This window comes from Apis florea, unplaced genomic scaffold, assembly GCF_048593485.1.
Source record: "Apis florea isolate Af1SG1 unplaced genomic scaffold, ASM4859348v1 contig_3325_pilon, whole genome shotgun sequence".
NCBI lineage: Eukaryota > Metazoa > Arthropoda > Insecta > Hymenoptera > Apidae > Apis > Apis florea.
The window spans coordinates 1,006,108-1,032,958 of record NW_028256738.1 but is presented as its reverse complement, the minus strand read 5'-3'; the positions used below and the strand labels follow the sequence as shown (position 1 = coordinate 1,032,958).

Sequence of the window (26,851 nt, the reverse complement as noted above, 5' to 3'; positions counted from 1 at the left end):
AAAGCATTTTTGAAGTAATATCAATGTGTTGCAAATTAACGTTGTATGCCATCTATCATTCTAGTAAGATTTAAGAAAAATCTGGAATGAATGTTGAAAATTTATTTATCTGGAATGAAATATATATATATTATATTATAATATATATTATATTTATAATATATTATAAGATATTTTCATTTCAAGATATTTTTGTACAGTAGGACAGCGACTTACATTTAAGCGAATGATGTCTCTAACTTCAACTTCCGATTCTACGAGCACGTTCTTATTTATATGACTTCAGTCTAAAATAGCGTCAGCAATACAACACGAATTTCTATTCTGAAACTTTTATTCATATACATATATATATATATTTTTTTTGTTTAGTAGTTTTTTGTTTAGTAATTTTTTTTTATCGAGATCAACATAAAATCGTATCAGTGAGATTCTCTATAAATGAATTTATTCTCTTTTCTCGCATTTAAATGTCAATAAGCGAACAAAATTCATCTCTAATACATCCATTTAAATATTTTTAAGTAGTTCCATATTTAAAATCTTACGTTGCCTAATCAATCAAGATTACCATTTTTTCTTATTTGGAATATTGCGGTGGAAGAAAGACAAATGGACCGACAGAACGATGAGAAAAAAGAGAAGAAAAGGGGATGAACAGTTTGAGGTGGATGGATCGGTAGCCATCGGTCGGTGGATGGTCGCGAAGAGGAGTCGGTGGGGCTGGTGGCGGAAAGAGTCGAGCTGGCCACGTGGATCAATACTGAAGAGGGTGAAGCTGCCTCCACCGCTCGCGAGTAGCAGTATGCTCGCGCCGCGTATACGCGCCGCACGTTCCTCGCTCGAGCCTTTGCATACAGTGAGCTAGAATACAGAGAACACCAGGGGTTCAACGACTATGCCATCAATATAAATCGTGTATATTCGAGCCACTCGATTTTCCAATTATCATCGATTCAATCTCGACTCAACATTGCGATCTATTTTCTCCATCTAACTGTGAAAACATGATGACATTCAACTACGATCCTTAGAGAAACTCGAAGATCTCACGCGTTAAACTTTGTCGGTGTTTGACCCTTGCCTCTCCTAATCGTTTCGCGGCCTGACACCTGTCACAGCCAACTCTTTCGCCAAACGATTTACCACTGTACTTTATCTTTTCAGCGAGTGTCGCTCTATCGCTTCTTCTTCAGTTTATTATCCGTTTTAATCATTGAATGAAAAGTTGAATCGATGAAAAGCGAGACAATGCTTAGAAATGGAAAAGGGATTAAAAATTATCGTACTTCCTCGTATGCCAAAAAGCATGGAAAGATTTTAACACACGATGTTTCAATGAAAAAACGATCAAACGATAAAAAATCTTTTTCTCTGTTCATCTGATTTGAACGATGATTTAATTACGCGTTTTTTAAGTAACTATACTTCATAACGAAGATATTAATCTTTAAAAAAATTAACAAGTATTATGATAGATTTTTATAGATTTCGCTTATCTTAGAGATAAACTTTTTTTTATTTTTATTGCAAGTACAATGTTTGAAAATTATTGCGCTTTTTTTTTGCTATTTAGAGATAAAGAAAGGGCGAGGCAGTCGATCGCTTTTGTATTTCGATCCTGAAACAGCAAGATGGAGATATTGTATAGGGAGGGGCGTAAATTTTTCACGGATTTCTTTTTTCGAAAACACGTCGTTGAACTTCTTCTGATTTTTTTTATTCATACAACATATGATAAATAACTCGTGACATCTTACTCGCGTTTCCTTATCTAGGATACAAACATGTCCTATATCTTGTTCCGTTTTTGTTTGCAGCACACATCTGTATTTTCGTTAAAAACATAAAATGACATCTTAATTGTGGATATCGGTGCTTCCGGTAAAGAACGATCAAAATCGCAAAATTGTTCGAATTCGTGCGCCAACGTGCGAGATTTCGCGCGACGATGTGGGCTGTCTGATAAAACGTGATCGTGTTGAGAGAAAAAAAAAAAAAAAAAAACAACTTGCGATCAAAGGACGTTCAAGTCTTTCAGCAAATTAGAAGGTGAGTAATCCTACACGAGCTTTCCTTCTTTTAGTGTCACAATATCAGTGTTCGAATTAATCAAAGAAATTCCAGAATTTTTGCGAAACTTCAAATATTTGAACAGATCGGTGAAATGATTGTTAACGAGACCGGTCGAAGCGAATTTAATCGATAAATTCGGAAACGAGACATACAACGTTCAAGAGCTCCTCCTTGTCGTTGAAATCGAACAAATAATAAATGGAATAGTTCCGGTAACCATTCTATAAAATCTTTTTATCGAATTTCCGAGTCTTTATCTATTATTATATTCCACTTAAACGCTATTAACATTCTTCTTCTTGAATCGGTCGTTAAACAATGGATCTAATCGAACGATAAAAACGGACAAAGCGGGCAAGCATCGTTTCAACTTGACATAACGTCGTTTGTTAAAGATTCAGTCGCACTGATTAGCACTAAAAAGACAGACTATGATACGTTACTCAAGAAGGACTTAATGCGACGATAAAGCGAAATCCCTTTATTGTTTGGATTGAAAGTAAACCTGTGTTATCGTAGTTATCCGCTATAATTATATATAAAAATATTCAAACTAGTTGGCAGCGTTTGGATTTTCAACAATTTAATTTTTTCAAGGCGCACCCATTATAATTGTCTTGTGTTTTTCCGCGAGCTATCTGCTTGCAAACCGTGTTATTTTTATCGATGATTATCAGCTCATCGTCATTATCTCGATAATGAGTAAAAGGCCGGCAGCTCGTACACGTTTCTTGGGACGCTTCAATTGCAACTTTCTCACCTTAATCAAATTTTTTTACGATAATCATCCATATCTCGACTCTTGACGCTAATTGGTGTCACCTTTCGAATAGTTTTCATCTGTTATATCTAGATTCTTTAATATCCGGTAGATCATGGTTCTCAAATCAGTAATTTTTCAATGGTTACGAATTGCAATACATAACAATCCGATTTATGATTGTTCGTTTACGAAAATGTTCAACGAAGGAACGAGTAAAGTAACTCGAAAACAGGCTTCTTCAGATTATAATGAAAAAAGTAAGCGAATAAAAATTGTTCGTTTAAAGAGTAGTTAACGAAGAACCGTAAAGAGCGAACAAATAGAAAACGCGTTATCAATTTCTCAGCGTAAGCGTTTACGGATTATACGAGAATTGCTTGCGTCTATTTACTCGACACGCGTGGCAATGCTTACATGCTCGATTTTCTTCTCAGGGAATATCGGTTATTGATCTGGTAGCCAATAGACTATGGAAAAGAGGGGAAATTTCTCTTTCACGAAGGGGACAAAAATCGTTTCGTTCAAAGATCTGGAAATTCGAAAAATTGATAAATCGATTATCGCGCTCGCATAAGGTCGGTTGCCAGGTCATTTGCGTAAATTTAGTGAAAATCTATGAATCGTGATACGAAGTGAGTCACATTCGAGGAGCACGGGATCAAAATACGTAATCATTATCTTGAGTCGACTTATCAGTAGCTATGTAAAACGAACGACCGATCATTACTAGGGAAACGCGCGATTACCGGCCTGCTAGCGTTCCTCGACTGCCGCTCCGATTATAGATGGAAAGCCTTTATGACACAAATGAGACACCAGTGTCAGCCGGTGGTAAACAGTCGATCGGTGATCATCGTACTGCTTAGACGTACGTTAATGGTGCGTGTGTAACCAACGTAACGAGTGTAAGAGTGTATTGGGCGCGAGTGCGATCAACCGGTGCGGACCTCGATTGTGTCTACCAACGTGTCAGCGAATCAGCCTATCAGCGTGTGCATTCACGCCTACACCTACGTCTTTATTTACTTTGCTATTCTAACACTTGGCCATGAGAATCGTCGTTTTGACCGACCGACTTCCAACTCTTTAACCGAACGGTCGTCGTTCGATCGTAACCGTGTTACACTTACTCTTCTTTGCTCGAAGATCGGACGTAAGAATCGGCGGACATGAATTCCAAGTGCGATCCGTACGACTCGAGGTAACGAGATTTATCCTTGATTCGATCTACAAAGGATTCGAGACGCGTGGAGTGAAGTAGGATGCAAATTTTCAATGATTTTGAGCATCGTTTCGCGGCTCGTGTCTTTCTTCCCGACTTATTGCGCCAACGATATAATGAAAACGATTGATATGTCTTATCTTCTCGTTTATGTGTTTTTACTTTTTTAAAAATGGAAAAATGGAAAGGTAATTTAGCCGGGCGAGATAAGGGAACGTTTCTTTTGTTAATTAAGAGTAATTTCTTGATTCTTCGAAAAAAAGAGACGTCATAGAGTCTATATTGTAGATATATTTTTATTTAATGCAATATTTATTATCGCTTGTCGAAGTTTGATTTTTTCTTATCGTAGTGTTTAAATATTAAACACGTTTTGTATACAGTTTGCATTTTATCTTCGTTATTAATATATAAGTCAATAAGATTCCATTTTAGTTTCCATTTTAATATTTTTTATTTATTTCATTCCGTCTGGATCATACGTGGCCTAAAATTTTCATTGGATTAATATGTTTGTTTAATAAGAATTACTGAAATTTAAAAAAAATATTAAAAGATAATGTTATATTATCTTTTATCAGCATTATTGTGTAGTCTATCCTTCAATTCATTCGACTTATGTGGTACACACATCGGTCTATCATCACTGGACTTTGAATGAATACCAAATTATAAAATTATCCGTTTTGTCTTTTTACTTAGAAACGATATTATTGAAAATTCGTTGAATAAAACTTCGTCTGGTAAATAAAAGAGGAGAGATCATTTGTGAAAAATGACGCGTTTTATGTGATTTCACGCCGGAAAGTATATCGATAAAAAAAGATAAAACAAATACTGGGCGAAAAAACAGACGAAATTTACGTACGCAACAGCGCGAAATATGAAGATTTTAAAATAACAAATTATCAATGATAAATCATTCGATTTCATAGCATTATAGCAAAGAAATTGATTCCCAATAAAGTATATTTCGTGAAATCGAATATCTTGCACGTCTCTTCGTTTTCGTTATATCTATTCATAATTTTCCTCTCAATTTTAAACAAAGTTTAAAATCGTAGCTAATTTCATACCATCGATATTCTCGCAAATAATGTTTATAACATACTACATTGCGAAATTTTCTTCGCGTAAAGGAAATAAATTCAAAAACGCATCGTTGTTTTTCCGGAACAATGTCGTTCCAACAATCTAGTTGACCAATTATTCGGAAATAAATGGTTCCAACGAAGAAATTATACTCTGATAAGTGTTTGAATTTAGAAATCGGTTGGAATTCAAGAGATGGTGTCAAGAAATTGGCAAAAATCCAAATTCGATTACGATCTCTCCCGCATGCTATAAATCGAATGGCGCATAGCAGACTCTTGATCCGCATTATCGGATGTTTCAATAATGATTCTCTCTGAGACGTTCGCAAATACATTCAAAAAGATCGATCTTTCCTATTCTTTATCAATTTTTTAATTCTTATCAATGATGAACAACTTTAATCTCAAATCTATTTTTAATTTAAAGTAACTGGTACACAATAAGGATTGTCCCAAGCTCCGCGATGAATACATATTTGAAATTTATTTCGAGCCTCGAGATCGTAATAAAGAACGTTAATGAACTATTATTTCGATCGTTACATTTTTACGTTTCAATTATAAGTATCCAGAACGAGTGGTACAACTTTGTTGCAGACAATGCTCGTTACTCGAATCACAAAAAAATATCATATCACAAGGACTTTTTCATTTGACGTTGTTGTGGCTCGTTAATGCACTCATTGGTCTGACGAATCTTCCCGTTGACAGTCGATCGTTGAAAATTTCGTGCGCTTTCAGCAACGTGTATCGCGACGCGATTTTATTCAAGAATGTCTCGAATTCATCGTGTGCATCGATCGTTTGACATTTGTCCTTCGGTGAAACTCTCGAAGAATTTTAATCCATTAGATATCCATTAGAAGCGTCGAAACGAATCCGAGAAATCGAATTCCTTCGTATTCGTGGATATTTTTAATCTTCTTTTATATCGGTAGGTACCAGGTTGACCTCCAACAATTAAACAATTATCGTTTGCTCCCCTCATTTATTATCCCACTCTCCCTTTATCGTAACTGCGTACGAGGGACCGTCTATTATGTAAAACTACATATATTACATGTACACATAGGTAGAACGCAGATAATCATAGCGTGGTAATTATCCACTTGACAGCTGCTAATCCTCGGCTGACCGTTTAACGTTTGTCACGATCTTGACATTCTGACAATCAGCCTCGAAAACTTCCATATATACTTTCACGAGCTATGGAGAAATTCAAATGGGCTGAGAAACCTGTTGAAGATTATCATTTACGATGTTTATCTTATAAATGATTTGCTATGTAATATATATATATATATTCTAATTGTCGCGATAATGTGTATCGTATACATGTTGAGAAAAATGTCATGGTTCTATGTGATCATTGAATGTGTTGCAATTTCATTATTATCTTGCAGTCTTGTGGATTTAGACGATTAAATATTATAAGATAACTAGGAAAGTTTTATCACTTTTTTGTGATAAAAAAGGAAGATATAAGAGATTTAGAAAATAAACTTTTATTTATATTTATTTAAATATTGATTTTATTATAAAAGTTAAGATTTTGGGAAATAAAAGATTTTTCTTCAATACTCTCTATTTTTAGTTTTGGAGATAATTTGGAGAAAGAAGAATCTCAATATAATAAGAATTAAACGAGAATTTTAATTCATTTTCCTCTGACTTTTCGTTCAAAAATATGATTTAATTATCGAAAGGAGAAAACAATAGCGATACACACGCAAAATACATTATGGTAAATATGAAATAATAATTATCCTTGTACACATAATTCTCTCGATAATGAACTTTATACTTTCTCACGTTAATAGTTAGCTATTGTAACATACATCTTTGTATATACAGCTTTTTTCAATAGCCTTTTAAATCATTCATTGCGTTACGAATTAATTTCCTCGTTATTTTTATGACGGTATTAAATCGTAAAGTGTAAATTGTAGGTTATAAAGTAATTTATCCTAACACATACACAAACAGCATATTGCGGAAAAGTTGGAAAACTATATTAACGAAGAAGATGAAAGAAAGTTTAAAACGAAATTAAGTTTTCAAAAATTCGTAAAAAAGGATCGTAAGTCGCGTAGAGTCATGCTGTTAAGCTCTTCGTAAAGCGTAAAATGTTCACGATTCCCTCGTAAATTCGCGTCTTCTCGTCGAGTTTTTAAACATCTTTGGTATCATTATTATCCTTCGCACAACATGGTGGATCTGCGTAGTCGAAAGAATCGTATCGTTCCAAAAGAGCCGCGCTTTTTACGATGCTTTATTATGCGAGATACATGTGCGACACATGCCCAACGAAACTGCTTCGGTTTAGTAATCGACCTCCGTGTCTAGGATCGCACGTGCCAACTGATTACGCGTAATCGCGTGACTCTCCTCGGTAATTTTCGTTCACTTGTTAGATTTTCATGGTGCATCTACAATGTGCAACTTCTCTGTTTACTCATAAGTGGTATCGATTCGAAAACAAGCGTCTCTTTAAGCGACCGGATGTCGCGCGTTTTCACCTTATCCCCGCTTATCTCGCGATGAAGATGACGCGAGTCGAATTGGAAGTATCGAAAGAATCAAAGTCGATCCGCACGCAACTCCTATTGTTTCGCGAATAAAACGTGAGGCATTGTTTTAATCTATTATCGCGATTCGAGTCTACGTGAACAATTAAATTCGTACGGAAAAAGATATGGATCGTCGTGAGGGATCGTTCAAAAGTGGTTCGTTGTAAGTTCTTCTGTTCGAAATAATCAATAAATTTCGTTTAGGATATAACGTGTAAAAATTGATTGGAAAGTAAGCGAGAAGAGGGAAATAAGAGAACGTGCATGCTCGTGCTGCAAATAAAGTACTTCCCGTCGAGGAAGTTTAATTATTATAAAATCGCGTGTGCATCGCCGGTAATCGCGAGCACCGTCTCCGCACATATTCCACAATCCCACGCGCGTTTTTCCTTCATAAACGCCGCTGAAAGGCAAGAATTCGGGGGAACGATTTACACGTTATCGGTCACTTTCGCGTAGAGTCGCGTATATTCGAGAGCTGTTAGCGAAGCTGACGAGTTGCTATCGTGTTCACGCGGATACCGCTTCGATAACCAGTCATTTTTGAATATTGCAATTATCTTGGTGCAACTGCGGCGGATCCAAGGTAATATCGTTTCAATTCTCGCGGAGGGATACGATTATTGGGACGGATGATCGATTTCAAACTTTTGTTGGAACGATTTTATCAAAATTTCTTGTTATTTTAATCATATTTATTTGACGTGTGCGTTGGATTTATTTTTTAGACCGTGGATGCAGCCGGGTATCGGAGGTGGAGGTGGCGCGGCCCACGCAGGTGGGACAGGTGACGACGAAGCTCCGAAAGATCCCGGTGTTCGGATCACTCATCAACCTTTCACCGAGAAAGACTACGAAGGTATCTAAATTTCTTTCGATTTCTTTCTCACCGATAAAAACTCTTGGTCGATGATCGAAATCTCCTTTCGCATCCTTACGCTTTAATCAGCCCGATAATACTTGTTCATGCGTAGGTCAGCTACACACAGATCTGGCTTCGTTGTTTGCTCATAAAACGCGTTGCTGGTGCTTCGAAAATCATTATTTCGTTCACCAATATCGCGATTCTTGTCTGCGTAGAACATCGGACTCGAGGTCACCTGTTCTGATGCGATCTTGTATCCGACGATTGAATCGATTATTAACAGCCTGGATCACTATCGATTATTGTAAAAGATTTAAGAAACATTAGAGAAATTTAAAGAGGCAGCAGGATAGCAAATATCTGTCCATGTCAAAGACATAGGGGAAATATGTACTTATAGAGAAAAGACGATAATATGTGTGTGACGCGAGTTCTCTTTCATCTGCTTCCAGGTCACAGAGCGCACACGGTGTATGTGGGCGTGCATCTACCAGGCGAAAGGAGACATCGTCGTCATCACAAGCACCATCATTCTCAACGTCAAACGTACAGTGCCGATAAGGATAATGTCGACAACGATAGGCCCAGTAAGTTGTCGACGTTTGCATTTCTGTTTCCATATACTCTTGCTTTTCACTCTCGCTCCGCAATCTTCGCTCCGTCTACGGATCGTGTTCCAGCAACAAGATTACAAAACTTTTCTCCCCTCGTTTCTCAACGTTGGTGGCCAATCCATAAAATTCTATCGCGACACGCCCATCGTTTCGATTAATACGCTACCCTCGCGAGGACCAATCTAATCCCGTCTCGGCCGATTTCTCGTTGTTTCTCTTTGGCTAAGGGAGGAACGACACACGCCGAATAATCGATAAAACCACGAACGCGAATAGAAACGAGAGACAAATGTCTCTTATAGGTCACGAGTTTTCGAGGTTAAAGTAGTTCTCGGCGCTTTTACACCGAACTCAGTTAATCGCTCTCGTGAGAACGACGGAAGAAAGCCTCTCCAACTCGAGACACGGAGAGCTGGAAATTCTCACCAACTTCTCGGCTATTTCGTCCGATCGACGTAAATAGAGATGTTCCGACCGCTAAAAGTTTGCCACGCCGCACCGCTTCAAATTAAAGATCGCGGAATAGCGAGAGGAGACTCCTATCCGCGCGCTTTCGCGAAAGTATTGTTAGAGATAAAAAATGAAACGACAAGGATGACGGTAAAGCGATACTGTTGGATGACGAAGGCGCACTCTCAAACGAACCGTATCACTTTGAAAACTATTCCCACCGTTGATTCATTCCCATTAGCGGTGGCCGTGTCGTTCAAGTAGCTACCGTAGAGTGCGCGTGTAAACGTTCCATGGTATGTTGCACTTTGCGGCATTATTGAACGGTATGTGGCAACCAGCCAACCACTTGTCACGACTTCTCCGGCTGTTCACCCTATCTTTGGCACACGGGATGCAAGAGAGTGACCGATATCGAGACAAAGGCCGTCTCAGCCCTTCCTTCGAGAGATATCGTGCAGCCATCCTTTTGTATTCCTTTGCGAACGAATGGTAGAAAGCGTTTATTTATTCTGTTTTTGGATTGACATGATATGTCATAAATTCGGGTCGGAAAAAGCTTTTCGATTAATATTTCGTTCAGAAAATTTTATTTGCATGTGTTTCATTGTTTGACTTTAATAAAAGTCAGCTATCTACGATTTAATATTTACGATACGATAGTTGCTTTTAATCTCTATTCACTTTGGTGTTCGGAAAAATGTGTTGCGATCGAGATTTTTAATTTCGTTCGTTAATTTAATTTACGTCGCAATATTTCGAATAAATATTAAAAATCTAGCTCCAGACTATAAATTTGAGGAGATGATCGTGGTGAAATAAAAATAAAAACGACGCTTGTGTCGAATCATCGTGAAATATCAAATTATGAAGAGAGTAATTATGAGAATCGAAATTGCATTAGCGTCAATGTTTGTTGTATCGTTGACGTTTCAGGACAATTGCTGATGACTCGAAGGAGTCGACTATCTAGTATCTGCGATCCCGACGGCGAGATGATACGTAAGCTCAAACACGCAACAAAATTTTATGTACTATTTACACGGACACATTTACGAAGAGATCATTCGTACGTGAATATCAAGATAGCTGAAAAAATATCACGTCAAAATTTTACTGCTTACTTAATCATTTAAATGCACTATCGGCGATGAGCCATTGATTTAAAAAAAAAACTACATAAACGAATTACCATTCAAGGATATCTCGTCAAGGTTGTTGCAATCGCTTCGGCAATTTGGCGGGATGGTATTTAAGTTCGATTAGATTCGTAATTAATATCTCACGTTATAGCGTGATGTATCCCGAACAAGATTAATATTTATCAGATCAAATCGCTCTGTGTATAACTTGTGTGACTCATGTATCATTAATTTGTTTATTACTGTTATATAAAGAGCGTTACAATAGTTGGTGCGATGTGATTAATGCATATTATCTTTTATTAATGCAGATATAGTCTTGCGATATTTTTTTCACGGAAAATATTTCGTAACAATTTAAATCGAATGAAATACGAATGGTCTCATTAAATATTTTTCGATATCGACACGCGATTTCATTTATGATTCATACCGTGATTACTGAACAGCTTGTAATTATCGAAAGGAACGATAAAGAAAATGTATATTTTCTTTATGTACATCTGGTTTTCATGTATTTTTCATTTCCAACACTTTTCTTAGACGTATGCATGTGTCATGCGTCATTGTGCACGCAAAAGTTTGCGTTGATCATTCTGCACTGCTCGATCTATCTAATATTGTCCTATTTTTTCAAAGTTTTTTCAAAGACTCACTCTTTAATTAAATGATTCGCATTTTTAAAAGTGCGAACGTTTCAATCTCCCGTGAATTGTATGTTTTACGTTTCTTCCCAATTATTTAACAATATGCACAACATATTTTTATTGTTGTTACTGGAGACAATGCGCTTTTAGCTGACAGAGAACGTCTCGTTGCATTGACAAAAAATACATTTATAAAATATACACCAAGGATCATTTGACAATCGTAAAAAAATCATACCATGTCATGTGTAATGGTCATCTCGAAATCTTTTTATCATATTAATATCATTCAAAAGTCGTTCAGAGTCATCTCAAGGTCATCCCAAAGTCGTATGAAGATCATTTCAAGATTGATTCAAAATCATCTCAAAATCATTTCGATGTTCGAAATTGTTCTACAGATTATTCTCCAAGATATTTGGAGATCACTCAACGTCATTTCAAGCAATTTTAAATCAAACAAGTAGTTGTACTACATGTACGCGCGAAATCTTATCTATGTTTCGTTCGTTTTTTCCTTCATGCAATAAAGGAATTCGCGATTCACGAAGCAATATCTAAAATTACAGTTACACCCCCAGCCCAGAGGGTGCAATTTATCCTGGGCGAAGAAGTTGGCGACGATGCACACGAATCCCATCCTCTCTTCTCCGAGATGGAGGAGCTCGTCAAGGATGGCGACGAGATGGAATGGAAGGAAACAGCCAGGTAATCTTATTCCCTTGTTAAATTCTATTCTAGATAACGACAAAATTTGTTTTTCCCGGGATAAATATATTCATCTTAACCCATAGGTGGATCAAATTTGAGGAAGACGTCGAGGAGGGTGGAAATAGATGGAGCAAACCACACGTAGCGACTCTCTCGCTACACGCCCTCTTCGAACTGAGGAGTTTGCTGTTAAATGGAACTGTGATGTTGGACATGGAAGCGAACAGTCTTGAACAGATTGCTGATTTGGTTCTCGATAATATGATCAATAAAGGCTCGTTGCCTGCCGAGTCGAGGGAAAAGGTACGAGAAAAGAGACTCTACTCGTGGAGTAGATAACTCATAGATAATGAGTCGTCTTTCTATATCTCTTATAATATATTTAAGTGCAAATTCTAACGAGAAAAGTATTTGGAGAGCAGGTCAGGGAAGCTCTTCTGGTGAGGCATCGGCATCAACACGAGAGACGTAAAGATAACAACATGTCTAGGCTACCTATTATCAGATCATTGGCCGAAATAGGCCGAAATCATTCCTCTTCGAAGAGTAAGTTTGCTATCATCAACTTTTAATCGAGTTTAATTTGATTAATTACTATTTTATTAAATATATTAATAATTATTTTTATTAAACATGAATATTAATAATTTAATCGTTACATGTGCGATTTTTTAGAAATCTTTTAGAAATTAAAAATGCGATCCTTTTCGATTCATTTGAGTATTTTTTTTTTTTTTTTTCGTATTTTATCTATTTATTTATTTATCTTGTTTTTCTGTAAATTCCAACATCCATTCCAAATATTTAACCACTTTATTATTTTTATTCATTAATATGCCAAAGTTGAACAAAAATCGGACGTATATCTACGGTATGTGACCTTGATATCTGAAGTATCCGATGCCATTTCACATTTTCCAAGGTCAATTCGCATTAAACGCATGCAAAACGTACTCGACATTTTCAGATTACGACTGTACGTGTGGTTTGCATGCGTTGTTGACGTCAGATTTACAGGAGCGTCGCGGTAGGGACGCCTACGCGCCCTCCGTCGCTCGCAGCAGCAGTTGTCCAAATCCAAACACAGCTCTACTTTCGAAAGAAACGAAAGATTTGAAAGGACCGTATCTTCTGGTTCCAGGTATAACATAGGCTAGACTGTTAAGCAGCCTAGATCGCCTTGGGTTACGGTGCTTTCGCAGCTTTCTAATGATCCTTCTCATTATCCAACTGTGTTCAATCCTCATGTATCGACAATTAGTTTTAACCTATTTTTAATCAATACCAATTTTTATCCCACGGACGATTTGTATATTGTATAAACGTGCAAACGCCAAAATTCGTGCAAATTATTTGATTAACACGGTATAAAAGAAAATGATTGAAACGGATATAAATCCATCCTTTTTAATTTGTTTCGATCGTGATATAAAGATATTGACATCTGTTTCTTATTTTTCAATCAGACGAATTCGGCATTCCCCACGTGGTCGGATTCACAACATGGTTCGCGATGTGTCAACTAAAAGGTTAGACTGTCAGGTGGTTATTGTTCTTATAAATTTTAATTGATATAGAGTATAAAATCAATGTTTTTCGTTCTCTTGTATTATTACTACTATTATTATTATTATACTTCGTATTTCTCTCCATTTAGTTTGTATTTTTCTATCTCTTTTCCACTCTTTTGTATATATTATGAAATGTAATGACATAATATTTCCCGATAAACATTTCTTTATCGACGTTTACGTCGTTTTATTCCTCTATTTTCGTTTTCCTTCCTCTGTGGAATTTTCGATGTTTACAGTAGTTAAGTATTGCTGCACAGAGTGGATTTGTTATCGGTCGGGATCGTGAAACCGATTCAGAAAGAACGCTATTGCCTGACGAATATCAGTTATTACTACTGCAATCGTAACGCAGCAACGGATTCGCGGGAATACCACTACGAGCGATACATGGTCTCTCCTGATCGTTAAAGTAGAAACGATTCAGAGGAAGTGCACGATCGCGGGAACGCGTAGGTGAAACCTTTACAATTCAACTAATCACGAGGCATGATCTTACGTTCTAATTGTATAATATGCACGATATGACTTAATGTATACTTTTAACTCGATATCATACTTAGTACTACTGTCACACTTTTTTAATCGACTAATATCTATCTTTTCAGAGTTCCAACTAATTTTCCTCTCATTTCTTCGCGATTTTGATTACTTAAAAAAAAAAAAAAAAAAAAAAAAAAAAAAAAAACTACTACAAGTACGAATTATCGCGAACGAGTTGTGATTTCGAGCGAGTGTTTCGGAATGCAACTGTTCGCGATACGTAATGCATCGACGAAATGGGATTTTCCTCTTCCTCCTTGGGTCCTTCCTCTGTAAATAAAGGACGATCCTGGTGTATGTTTCATGCTCATTTTTAGTGGAGGAATCGAATTCCGCTCCGGCGATCGCCGGCGCAACAAGTCACGGCAGTGGGCCAGCGTTGAATCCGGGTAGCCGTTTCCTTGCTATACCTGGTAATCTCCTTGCTTTAATGTGCTTGCAATTTTCTTTTAACTCTTTAACACATCGGATAAATAACCATCTCTCGTTACCTTGTAGATTTTCTGTAGCATATCTATACTATATATGCGACATATATATTTCGTATTCCTAAAAATCTGTGTGACGAATAGTGTCGTGAGTTGTCGGAATCCAACGATTCAAATTATGAGAGTACTGGTACCATCGCTCAAAATAACATCCTTATATCGACAAACGATTATCGAGAGCAAGTGAAAACACGGGAAACAAAATCAACTCTGTCCTCGAGTGCTGCGTGGTCAATCTATCGGAAAAGTTTTACCGTATTGGTTACCGTTCGAAAGGGTTGTGCAACGTGGTCTTGACATTTAATAGAAAAAATTGTTCGTGCACAGAATATCTTTGAATTGAAAATTAACGTTCGTGTTGAAAAAAAAAAAAAACAGGGAGTAAAAGCAATCTAGCAATCCCGACGAATGTCGCCAATAAGAGAAATTGTGGAAAATCTTTGATATTGGATTCCTGCAACTGGGAAACGCTTTCGACATATCGAATGTGAGTCGCTATCCAACTTTTAATGGTCTTGGATAGAAATGATAATTGAGAGGAAACGGAAAAATATGTAGCCCTCGATTATTATGATGCCTACGCGCCTTCTCGTTTATAATTTTACCTTGAAAAGACGCAGTAGGCGGTAAGCTAGATCTCTTTCAGGCCAAGAACCAGGCTCCAATGGAATGGATCGAAGTCCGAGTAGTGTGTCAATTAGCCGAAATCACAGTTCGTCCGCCTTGGAAAATGGAGACGCGAATCACAAGGTTCGTAATCTTTAATGATCGAACGATTCGCACTGTCAAATAATTCTTTATTCGCTCCTCAGGGTAACACGCATTTTATGCGGAAGATACCAGCAGGAGCCGAGGCGAGCAATATTCTCGTAGGAGAGGTCGATTTTTTAGATAAAACTTTATCGGCTTTCATTCGATTGAGCCAAGCTGGAATAATGGGCGATTTGACGGAAGTTCCTGTGCCAACGAGATTCATATTTGTTCTGCTTGGACCAACGGTAAGATTTGTTTAAGATTTTTTTCAGAAAGGAAACGTAATTCGTGTCTGAGAATAAATCGATACGAATTCGGATATCGGAATTGTACGATGAAGCATTGAAAGTACAGCAATCGTGTACATCTATCGGGTAGAAATGTAGATTCTCGGGTAACTCGATGAAAAGCTCCTTTCGAGTAATTAACGTTTTAACGAAGTAATTGTGCACGCTGATTGCCCGAACTATTCTCGATCTCGAGGGTCCGATACAACAAAACAATTTCTACCTAATTTGAACGAGAACTGTCATTTGAGATTGTCTCTATTTTCCAATTCATTCCAATCGTTTGTCGTGTTTTCGTGTTTTGGTAATTGTTTTATCTTTCGCTTATCGATCATAGCGAAACACGAGGTAAATAAATTAATCTAGTCGAATCCAATAGATGGAATAATAATGATTCGATGCATTTTCAGGGAGGGCTCACAGGTTTCCACGAGATTGGTCGTGCAATGGCTACTTTGATGTCTGACGAGGTCTTCCACGATGTGGCTTACAAGGCGAAGAACAGAAATCATCTTCTCGCCGGAATTGACGAGTTTTTAGATGCGGTCACGGTTCTACCACCAGGAGAATGGGATCCTGCAATCAGAATAGAACCGCCAGCTGCCATTCCTTCGCAGGTACGTAGAGAAAGAACAATCTAACATTTAAGAATTCATTTTAATAATGAATTCGCTTAGGATATAAGAAAACGACCAAAAGAAGAAAAACCGAAAGAAGAATTGGACGAAGAAGCTGATGAACAGAAATTGAGGGAAGAATCCGGACTCTCGAGGTCTGGTAGGCTTTTCGGTGGTTTGATAAACGATATCAAGAGGAAAGCGCCGTTTTACTTCTCTGACTTCAAAGACGCGTTGGCTCTTCAATGTGTAGCCTCTTTTATCTTCCTATACTTTGCCTGTCTCTCGCCTATAATCACATTTGGCGGTTTACTGGGCGAGGCTACGGGAAAAAATATGGCCGCCATGGAGTCGTTAGTTTCTGGTTTCGTTTGCGGTATCGGATATGGATTCTTTTCTGGACAACCTTTAACCATCCTCGGCTCAACCGGTCCCGTTTTAGTCTTCGAGACGATAGTCTATGAGTTCTGCAAGTAAGTAAGTTCTTTCGATATAAGGCGTTTTTCGTTGGCGTAACGAAATTGTATCGATATGCTCATAGGAAATCGGATTGGAACTACATGTCGTTCCGTTTTTGGATCGGCTCATGGATAACCCTAATTTTGGTAATTCTCGTAGCGATCGACGCTAGTGCTTTCGTGTGCTACATCACACGTTTCACAGAGGAAAACTTCGCCACCCTGATCGCGTTTATCTTCATCTACAAAGCAAGTAATCGATTCTTATATCTCAACTACTTTGCAATTTTGTTACCTTGGTGGATCTTAATTGCGCAACCGTGTCCTTCTAACGCGATACGACTTAATTGGATGGGATATAACTGTATGTGCTTCGCGAATCGCATCATCAGCGAAATCGCCTGCATTTGGGTCACGAATTGCAAGGTATACGCGTCTAATCGAAGCGCTTCTCGCGCGGGCTTCAAAAACTTGAATAACTCGAAACTTCGATTGGCCTCGATCTTGATGAGAAAGTGGTCGCGAAAATAGAATACTCTCTTAAGCTTTAATTTCGATTCATCAGCTTTTTAATCGAGGATTTAGAGAGGATATTTATAATCAACTAAGAATTTCCATGTTTCAGGCAATTGAAAACGTATTGTCCATCGGCAAGAAATATCCTATTAATACCCATACAAACGATCCGTTCGATTACGAGTGTTGGTGTAGGCCGCCGAATGGCAGTCTACCGTCTAGCTACGACAACGTTAATTGGACGGCGCTCGATCAAAAAACGTGCCAGGTTAATTGAACGGCGACATTGAACTACTCGTTAGCCGAAATTACAAACTTTGCAACGGCAGCTTGATTTCAAGACCGTGTCTGACTCGGCGCAGTGTTATATCCACTGATGAATCTGTTTTTCTTTCAGAATTACAACGGTACGCTAGTGGGTGATGGTTGCAACCTACCGCACTATATACCTGATGTGTTCCTCATGTCAATTATACTATTCATGGGCACATTTTTGTTATCCGTTGAGCTCAAAGACTTCAAAAACGCTCTCTTCTTTCCATCAAAGGTATAGATGTCGCGTAATAAAACCAATTACGATCGATTTTTTTAATCTTCGCGTTGTATCATATAGGTCAGACAAGTCGTTAGTGATTTTGCGGTGATCATAGCAATTTTTTCGATGAGTACTCTCGATCATTTCGCGAATATCCCGACGCCGAAACTCGAGGTACCAACGGAATTCAAGCCAACGTTGGCCGATCGAGGATGGATAATCTGGCCTTTTCAAAGTAATCCATGGTGGAGCGCTATTGTTGCAAGTCTGCCAGCTCTATTAGGTACTATATTGATTTTTATGGATCAACAAATCACAGCCGTGATAGTAAATAGGAAAGAGAACAAATTAAAGGCAAGATTATGTATTATTTTTTGATTCTAAAATGCTCAAAGTATTACTAAAAAATTATTCATAAATTGTGTTGTTCGTTATTTATAGAAAGGATGCGGCTATCATTTGGATCTGTTCATTCTCGCGATTCTGATAGAAATCTGTTCGGTAATGGGATTACCCTGGTTCGTAGCTGCAACGGTGCTTTCGATTAATCATGTGAACTCGTTGAAATTGGAATCGGAATGCGCCGCACCAGGAGAAAAACCACAGTTTCTTGGTGTTCGCGAGCAACGAGTAACGCATATTCTAATCTTTTTGATGATCGGTTGTTCGGTCCTACTCACTCCAATGTTGAGACACATACCTATGCCGGTATTATTTGGCGTTTTCCTTTATATGGGAGTCGCTTCATTGAAAGGACTTCAATTTTTCGACAGAATTTTAATTATGTTGATGCCGGTTAAATACCAACCTGATTATATGTTCCTTCGACAGGTGAGATAAATTAAAATATATGGGTAAAATATTGTTCGTGCGATCCGAATGTTTCACGATCTAAATGTTCCAGGTACCGTTGAAACGCGTACATCTATTTACAACGATACAATTGACTTGTTTAGCATGTTTGTGGATCATCAAATCTTTCAGCAGTACTTCCATTCTCTTCCCTTTGATGGTTAGATATTTATCAAACGATGATAAATCAAGAACGATATTTAATATATATTGATTGAGTATTTTATTATCTTATAGGAATATTGTATTATTTATTATTATTTATTATTTTTTCTTACTCGAATGATATTTCACGCAGCTGATGGTGATGATTGGAATACGCAAGTCCTTAGATTTGATGTTCACACAACGGGAGTTGAAGATCCTGGACGATATAATGCCGGAACCAAGCAAAAAACATGCCGAAGATCTTCGTCAACTGGAGAGCGGCGAGGTTAGCACCGTGAGACGAATACTAAATATCATCATTGGTCGTAAATAGCACACAAAAAGTGATCGCGTGGCTAATATTTGCCCCGTGGTCACGGTAACTGTCTGCGACGAGCCCACATTTTGTCGGAAACACGGAGAAGAACGCGATATTTTAACGATTGATCGTATGAAAATGGCCTAAAAATTTTGCTACGCGTGTTCTAGCGAAACAGTATTCCTCGCCATACGTCGTCTTTTCGCTGTTCTCGTTAATGTCTTTCCGATCGAAGCAATAATAATTTGCCATTAAATGTGCCTGAATGACGAGGATGGCCTGCACAAAAATTAATGAAAAAGATAGATATGTATTCCGATGGTTTCATAAGATTTTGGTTTACAACTAAAATAGTTATCTCGTCGCACATACATAATTGCGCGTGTCAAAATACTCGGTCCGACCAGTATTAATTACATGTAATAGCCATCGTTCGAATGATATCATTTTGGATACAGTTATTTTAAAACTTAGATAAATTTGTTATTGTAGTTAAATTATACCGATTATAGATGAAAGTATATTTATCAAAGATATTTATATCATCGAAAAATTCATCATGAAATTAATCATAATATGACCATTATTGACGTAAGTTTTTTATTAAAAAAAACAGGAATAAATTTTTTCTTTTTTTCTTTTTTTTTTTTATATTAAGTTTCTGAAAAATCATTTTACGACATAATACAATATAACGAAGTCAATGTTTCGATTATCTTTTGACACACATGATGTATCGGCTTAATGTATCATCGAACACATTGCCTACCTTAACATATGAAAAAATACATCGTTGTTTAAGAACACACACAAATCTATCTGTAATCCCAACTCTTCCTTTAGTATTTACCAACACATTGTGCAGCACACAATATACAAAATAACATACACTTTGTTTGCATGTAATCACCAAACTCCTTCGACACGTGTAAGATACACGTAGATTATACATTAGAATCGGATGGATCTTCGATATCGAACAGAAATCTTTTCTCGCTGCTACAGCGATCAAATACCTCCTCCTTTTTTAACAGACATTCAATCACGAAATATTTTTTAAAAGAAGCAAGATCTAAACACCACAAGAACACCACAAGAATACACAATTACGGAGAAATATATAATTTTCGAGGGGTAGAAAAGGGGAGAGAGAAAAAAAAAATATAAAAGATAAAAAATCCTCAGAAAATCGGAGAATAAGAGAGAAATCGATGAGGAAATGAAAGAATACCAGAGACATAAAGGTACCCAGTGGTCGTCGAATCCTGCGGCTGTCATCGGTACGTGACCATAAGCGCACGTCCATAGTTCCTCAGCATCGAAAACATTTTTAACATTTGTATCTACATCCCTGCTGAAGATTACACCTTTACGCTGAACTTCGGATGTCGTGCACTGTGTATTACATATTTTTTATGATCGTGGCAATGATGGCATAGATCTCAACCATCGTTTCCAGCGATTCGTTTTATCGGTAGTGTAATTATAATATCATGAATTAATAAAATAAGTATATTAAAAAAAATAATAGAATGATTGAGGTGATTCGGCACGAGTCACGAAGGCTATTTATCTACGCGACACCTGCTCGTTCTCAGCCGAATGCAAATTTCACTTTTTTTTTTTTTTTTTTTTTCATCTTCCAGCTCGAACGATGCTAACCGAAATAACCGCTTTTTTTTTACACCTAAATCCACTGTTCTTCGAAGTCTATGGAATAAAAATCTATGGTAGTGCAGAGAGATTTGCTGAGTTCAATGCATGGCTTGATTTTTTTTTTTTTTTTTTTTTTTCTTTTATTAAATTAACGTGGTTTAAGCATTGAAGCTGAATTTACAATCTGTCTCTCAGGAACAAAACGAATCCATCGGATATGGCCCATCAGGTAATATACAAATCTCATTGGCGAACGGCAACATTATGAAAATCCCAATGGCGAGCATCAATATCAGCGAAGAAGTGAATAAGACAGGAATTTGGCAACAAGTAAATGAAGGCAACGAGAAAATGAAACAAGTCAAACTAATCAAGTATGTGTACCTGATTTAGCGAAGTAATTCCGTTACCATTCACGTAGTGGCCTAATGTGACATTGTTAAATTGATTCGAATTTAGCGCGGGAAAGCAAAAAAAGCACTCGAAGAAAGATAACTTTTTGATGGTCGACGAGACTACGAGGCTGACTACGATGACCGAAGAGGATGAAGATGACAGTGGGATCTCTATCAAGGTGACAAACGTAAATGACTCTAAATTCTAGCCACCACCACCATCACCAAACCGATAAATCACATGGCAAGTCACACAGCAAGAGCACCAATACACCGGCATGCAACATACCCCCATGTACGCTATATTGTGTGAGTAAGAGTATAAAAGGGGGCTGCACGGAACCCTCGAACGGAGTCGTCTTTTAGATATAGATTCTTCCTTAGGAGCCATGACGATTCCGATAGAAAAGAAGATCTATTTTCGGATCCACTTTCGATTGTATTATATACGTTGTATAATTAATATTTGCAGCATGCAATATTCGCCAATAAGTATCAAAATAGAAGCAGCAGAAAAGATTTCGATGAATTTGATCTCTGTTTTCTACATATGTTAATATTGCAATATTGACGATAATTTCAATTCACTTGCACTTTGCGATCTTTATCGTTTGCATCTTCGTAGATTAATTCCATTATTTGCATGACCTTTTGTATGAAAAAACAATATTATTTGTTGCGATAATGTAATCTGCGTGTGACATAGTTTTGATATAATAACATATGCTTAAATTCAATTTTTAAACGAATATTTGCCATCACGGTTCAGTGTATTCGATGCTCCGCTAAATTTTTGAAAATTTCAAAGATTTTCATGTATGTTAAATGCTTGTTTAAAACGATTGGCTTGTCTTTGATGCGTTTCGGCAAATTATGCGAAATATTTGGTTTGGTCGTTTCAGGTAGACTTGATACGATCGAAGGAAAGCATCAGCCCGTTAACGATTAACGGCACTACTTCGGCCGAGACTTCTGTTTAACGAAAACAACGCTGCACTGGGAACGATTCGCGAGATCGTTTTTAATCGTTAAAATATCCCGAAGATTCCAATTAATCGACACACAATATGTTTTAATTTTTATCGTACGCGTTATTGTCCAGCCAAGTTACAAACACAATTATGGTGAATCGTCAAAAAAAAAAAAAAAAATTATCACAAGAACAATAACCAAGTTGAAGCATACAGAAATACACTTTGATACTATATGAAAGTTTAAACAGCGATAAAAATAAGTGAAAAATAATTTTTTTTTGTTTTATAGAGAACAAAATCGCATGCAAGACTCTAATCTTATCTCATTGCATTTGTAATTTGATCGAGTGCAATTAATGAGTGCCACTGACATATATCTAGATTGTAACTAACATGAACATATTTTATTCATATAAAAAAAAAAGAAAAGAAAAAAAAAAAGAAGAAAACGAAGAAACGCACATGATTAAAATTTAAAATAAAATGTTTTAGATTTTAAGATTCGATTCATTGATAATTTGATGCGTGAATTGTGTTATTTATTGAATCATTGAATTTATTGATGAAAATATTCTTGTCAGTGTGCAATAACGTGTAATTTGTAATTTAACGATTATATGGATTAAAGATAGTTCGTGTCCATGATAAATATGCCAAGAAAACCCCTTTGATATATCGACGTTTTCCTTCGAGGGATGTCTCGTAGAGAAGCTTGGCGAAAACATGTCTTCGCTCATAAAAAAAGAAAAAGTCGAAAGATTGATAAAATTCATTTTCGACCAATAAAAATTGCAATATTAACAACTTTCTTTTTAACTCGATTGGATTTTTATGCAAATTCTTAAAAAGTATTTTCTGAAAATTTTCGATATAATACGTCTAATACCGGCCAATAGCGACAATATTTATATTATTTAATAGAGTAAATGTACATCTTTTTTACACTGAAATTTAATTATATGAAAATTCATTCGGAAAGAATCAATATTAGAGAACCATTTTCCATATTTTTTATCAAAATTTTAGCATGACTGAATTTTTCCATATGTAACGCCGCCGTCCCTTGAAGGATGTCCTCTTTTTCAAGAAAGGGAAACGAACAATGAGATTTTTATCATACTGCAGTCTTTCACATAGTAAGTGTAACGATCTCGATTTTTAAAAATTTAAATAAAAACTTTATGCGCGATCGTTGCACGAATAAGTTGTCATTTTTCTTCTCCGATTTTCAACCCGATCGATGGAAACGAGACGATTGGTGTGAGAAGATTAAAAGAGAATATTTAATACGATATTTTTCAAATGACACGTTATCAAGTTATTATACACGTTAAATTTCCAAGGCTTTACAAATACATTCGAAAATTGCGTGATAAGTCGATAAACGAAGAACGATTGAATTCTTTGTATTTCGCGAAAAAACGTCGTAAATTAAATGACTAAGAGTGATAAGAGGCATTAATAGGCCTCATTCTGTAGAACATATATTGGAACATCTCCATTGATATAATTACAACAAAGTACGAAACAAGGCAATCGTTCGTATTGATGTTACGTGTGTTTATATATATTTAAGAAAGAAAATCATCTGCAGTTCTGTATACGCTCGCAATGGGAAAGAAGTCATTAATTGGAGCTATACGCGAACTTTTCTGACGATGTTTAAGAAATATATTTGTTAAATTGCTGCTTAAATATTAACTGGTTGTGATTAGATTTTCCATTGAGAAAGACCATTATTTGCGTCTTTTGTTTTAAAGATACAAAAAACACCATTTTGTATATCATGCGCGAGATAAATGAAACTCTTCTTTAAAAGATACATGTAAAAAATTAATAAAATGATGAAGAAACGCGAAACAGTATTCTACTAGATAATATATTAGTTGCATATAGTAATATTTAATTTGCATATTTTATAAAAATCGCAAATATGTTTACTGCGTCTTTTTTATAAAAATATCATAAGTGTATATTGTGCATTATTTAAAAGATCTAGTCCAGCATAATCACAATGAAATACCAAAGATTTTTCAAAAATAATGATCGATCGATCGAAGTTGATGAAAGCGTAGAAATATAAAATATAAATTTAAGCATAATATCGTATAGTATCAAATATATAGGTTTTATTACCAGTTTGTTTTGTATATATATACTACAGTTCATTATTCTCGATATCATTTAATTTTCATCATGAATAAAAATGTGTAATGAATAATTTTGTTAATAACTAAGCAGTATGTACTTGGATTTTTAAAGGATAAACAAATTGCACATAATTGTGACTATTAATGTGCATACACACATAAGCGAGGAAACTCATTGCGAGCAACAATGTATATAATCAGCTGCAATCATATAATTCGCTGCCATGCATGCAATCGATGTATTAGTCCTCTTTAACGGAATTGCTGATAAATTCTGATTATAAAAAAAAAAAAAAAAGAAAAAAAAAATACAGTATTGATTATGATACAAAATTCATTTCTCTCAATTTATCTTTATTTTACATATTTAATGTTTTTATATTTATAAAATATATTAACGTTTTTGGATAAACGTTTTTGGATAAAACGGAGAAATGAATTCTTATACATGTCCCAAATAAATTTCCTATGTATCCTCTCTTCTCATCTTGTTTCCAAGTATCAAAAATCCAAACAATATTCAATTTGTAAGATAACTGTGTTTTTTACGATAATCATTGCGTGTTATTGCAGAAATTAAAGTGTATTTTCGAATCTTCCTCTTTAAATTGAACCAAAATCACCATATACGTGGTTACTGTATTAATCATCTAAAGACAAGAAATATCAAATAATAAGCAATGTATGCTCGTTACATTGAAACAAAATTTATATTAATTGGCCAGTTTTCGCTCACCGAATGAAAAAGAATGTTATCTAATGTGAAGTATCCATTCGCTGTAAACTTCACTTTTTGATGTAGCAATTGAAGTGAAAACTGTTCGAGCTAGAAGATGTATATGATATTATAAACAACGAAATCGTTAAGACGATCGAATTTGTAAATATCATTTTACCTCTATTTTCGTTTCTCGATCGATCGTACAATTTAACAATGCATGTATAATATATCCAGTTTTTTCGGTCTGCAAAAAAATGCGTTAAGTTTTTAGAATAATTATTTTCCAAAAAAAAAAAAAAAAAAAAAAAAAAATCAAATCTCCCTACCTCGTTTATCACTTTGGTTACCTTCGAAGTTAACAAAGCAAGAAGAGACAACGGCAATATTATCCAAATTATGGTATTTGTAATAAGTAAAAAATTTGTTTCCTCATCGTTAAAAAGTAAAAAAAGATAATAAAGGTTGTATAATATTACCAAAAAAATAAAAGAGAGTGCTGTGAGAATGGAAAAAGAATAAAAATCTGAAACTTCTCTGCAAATATCGCAAAGATGATCGTAAATGTTTCGAATTTGAATAAAAAGATGAATTCTTGAATAACTCATGAACACACATTGAGTCTGATTCAAAATTTTTAAATTTATATCATCGCATCTACTTCGACAAAAGCTTTGTATAATGCAATTTAATTTTACAAAAATTACATATATTAAATTAAGCACGAAAAAATATTGAATGAAAAGCAAACCTACAAAGACCAAAGGTATAAAATCTCCCATTAATTTTATTACTGGTTCAGAATTGAAAAGTTTGATTTCAGTAATCAAGAGAGTGATAAATAAGATTAATATAAATAAACAGATGAGAAATAAAATATTAAAAATATGTCTTCGATTTAATGGTTGTTGCAAGCGACGCAACACATTCTCAATATTAATTAAATAATTTCCAATTTTTACGATAACCGATTCAAATATACAATAAAATAATAAAGTTGAGATTATAACAAAACTGCCTAATATTATTTGGAAAATTTCTATGATACATGTTACATCTGTTTTGTGAACAAATTTTAAATATATTGTTGCTTGTATTGAGTACAAACCCAATAGGATTATTAGACAGCTGCCAAACAAATTGTAAAATATTCCCAATTTAGAACTGATAAAAAACATAATATTTTCCGAGTTCTTGTTTAAATTTGCCTGATTATTTAAAGAAAACGTGGCAAGACCGGCAAATTTGAAGAAAAAAAAAAATAGCAAACTTAAACGATACATATTTCGAGACCAATATGATTTATCTATCATTTTTTATGTCCGAAAAAAAATTATGTATGTACTACTTAAAAATATATATTCTCACTTATATTTAAATATAGAAGAAATTTATGGACAATATACTTTGTCTTCTTCTCATTCGTATGCAACTATCAAATATCACTTTTTTTAATTTCGTTACTTTTATTTTTTGATATTTTCATTTTCTTAAAAAATAGTTGTTGCATTTCTAACAACGTAACGCACAAATGAAACAAACTTCATGATTTACGGTTTATTTTATACTAGCTTGTTTGAAAAACAACATTAAATATTAAATCATATTAAAAATACATGCAATTACTTTGCATGCAACAAAATTTATATGATGTTTATTATATTTATTATTAATACTACACGCGATCGATGCTAATTGGATAAAATCATAAAGATAAG

At 35.5% G+C, this 26,851-nt stretch overlaps 2 protein-coding genes across 12 annotated transcripts; one reads left to right on the top strand and one right to left on the bottom strand.

The window, feature by feature from the left end:
* The first annotated feature begins 747 nt into the window (after nucleotides 1–747).
* Ndae1 (Na[+]-driven anion exchanger 1) lies at nucleotides 748–26,536 on the top strand. 10 transcript variants are annotated; one of them, XM_086911605.1, is made up of 24 exons: nucleotides 3,663–4,040; nucleotides 8,454–8,584; nucleotides 9,043–9,177; nucleotides 10,591–10,656; nucleotides 12,013–12,151; nucleotides 12,238–12,457; nucleotides 12,577–12,700; nucleotides 13,122–13,295; nucleotides 13,621–13,683; nucleotides 14,586–14,681; nucleotides 15,403–15,506; nucleotides 15,569–15,754; nucleotides 16,207–16,413; nucleotides 16,474–16,886; nucleotides 16,955–17,120; nucleotides 17,497–17,655; nucleotides 17,785–17,934; nucleotides 18,001–18,276; nucleotides 18,364–18,753; nucleotides 18,827–18,934; nucleotides 19,073–19,207; nucleotides 21,092–21,270; nucleotides 21,356–21,479; nucleotides 22,194–26,536. In XM_086911605.1, exons 1-24 carry the CDS (start codon nucleotides 4,009–4,011, stop codon nucleotides 22,269–22,271), a joined length of 3,855 nt encoding a protein of 1,284 aa, XP_086767731.1. In that variant the 5' UTR covers nucleotides 3,663–4,008; the 3' UTR covers nucleotides 22,272–26,536. The 10 variants fall into 10 exon arrangements, 8 of the variants coding, with proteins under 8 accessions (XP_086767727.1, XP_086767731.1, XP_086767725.1 ...); XM_086911601.1 differs by lacking the exons at nucleotides 3,663–4,040; nucleotides 10,591–10,656; nucleotides 13,621–13,683; nucleotides 14,586–14,681 and adding exons at nucleotides 748–859; nucleotides 1,821–2,052; XM_086911599.1 differs by lacking the exons at nucleotides 10,591–10,656; nucleotides 13,122–13,295 and having other exon boundaries at nucleotides 3,664–4,040.
* On the bottom strand, nucleotides 24,375–26,446 carry LOC105736038 (uncharacterized). 2 transcript variants are annotated; one of them, XM_012489182.3, is made up of 4 exons: nucleotides 25,463–26,446; nucleotides 25,312–25,380; nucleotides 25,152–25,241; nucleotides 24,375–25,065 (listed from the first exon to the last, which is right to left on the bottom strand). In XM_012489182.3, exons 1-4 carry the CDS (start codon nucleotides 26,444–26,446, stop codon nucleotides 24,970–24,972), a joined length of 1,239 nt encoding a protein of 412 aa, XP_012344636.3. In that variant the 3' UTR covers nucleotides 24,375–24,969. The 2 variants fall into 2 exon arrangements, 1 of the variants encoding a protein (XP_012344636.3); XR_015293167.1 differs by having other exon boundaries at nucleotides 25,152–26,446.
* Nucleotides 26,537–26,851: the final 315 nt, after the last annotated feature.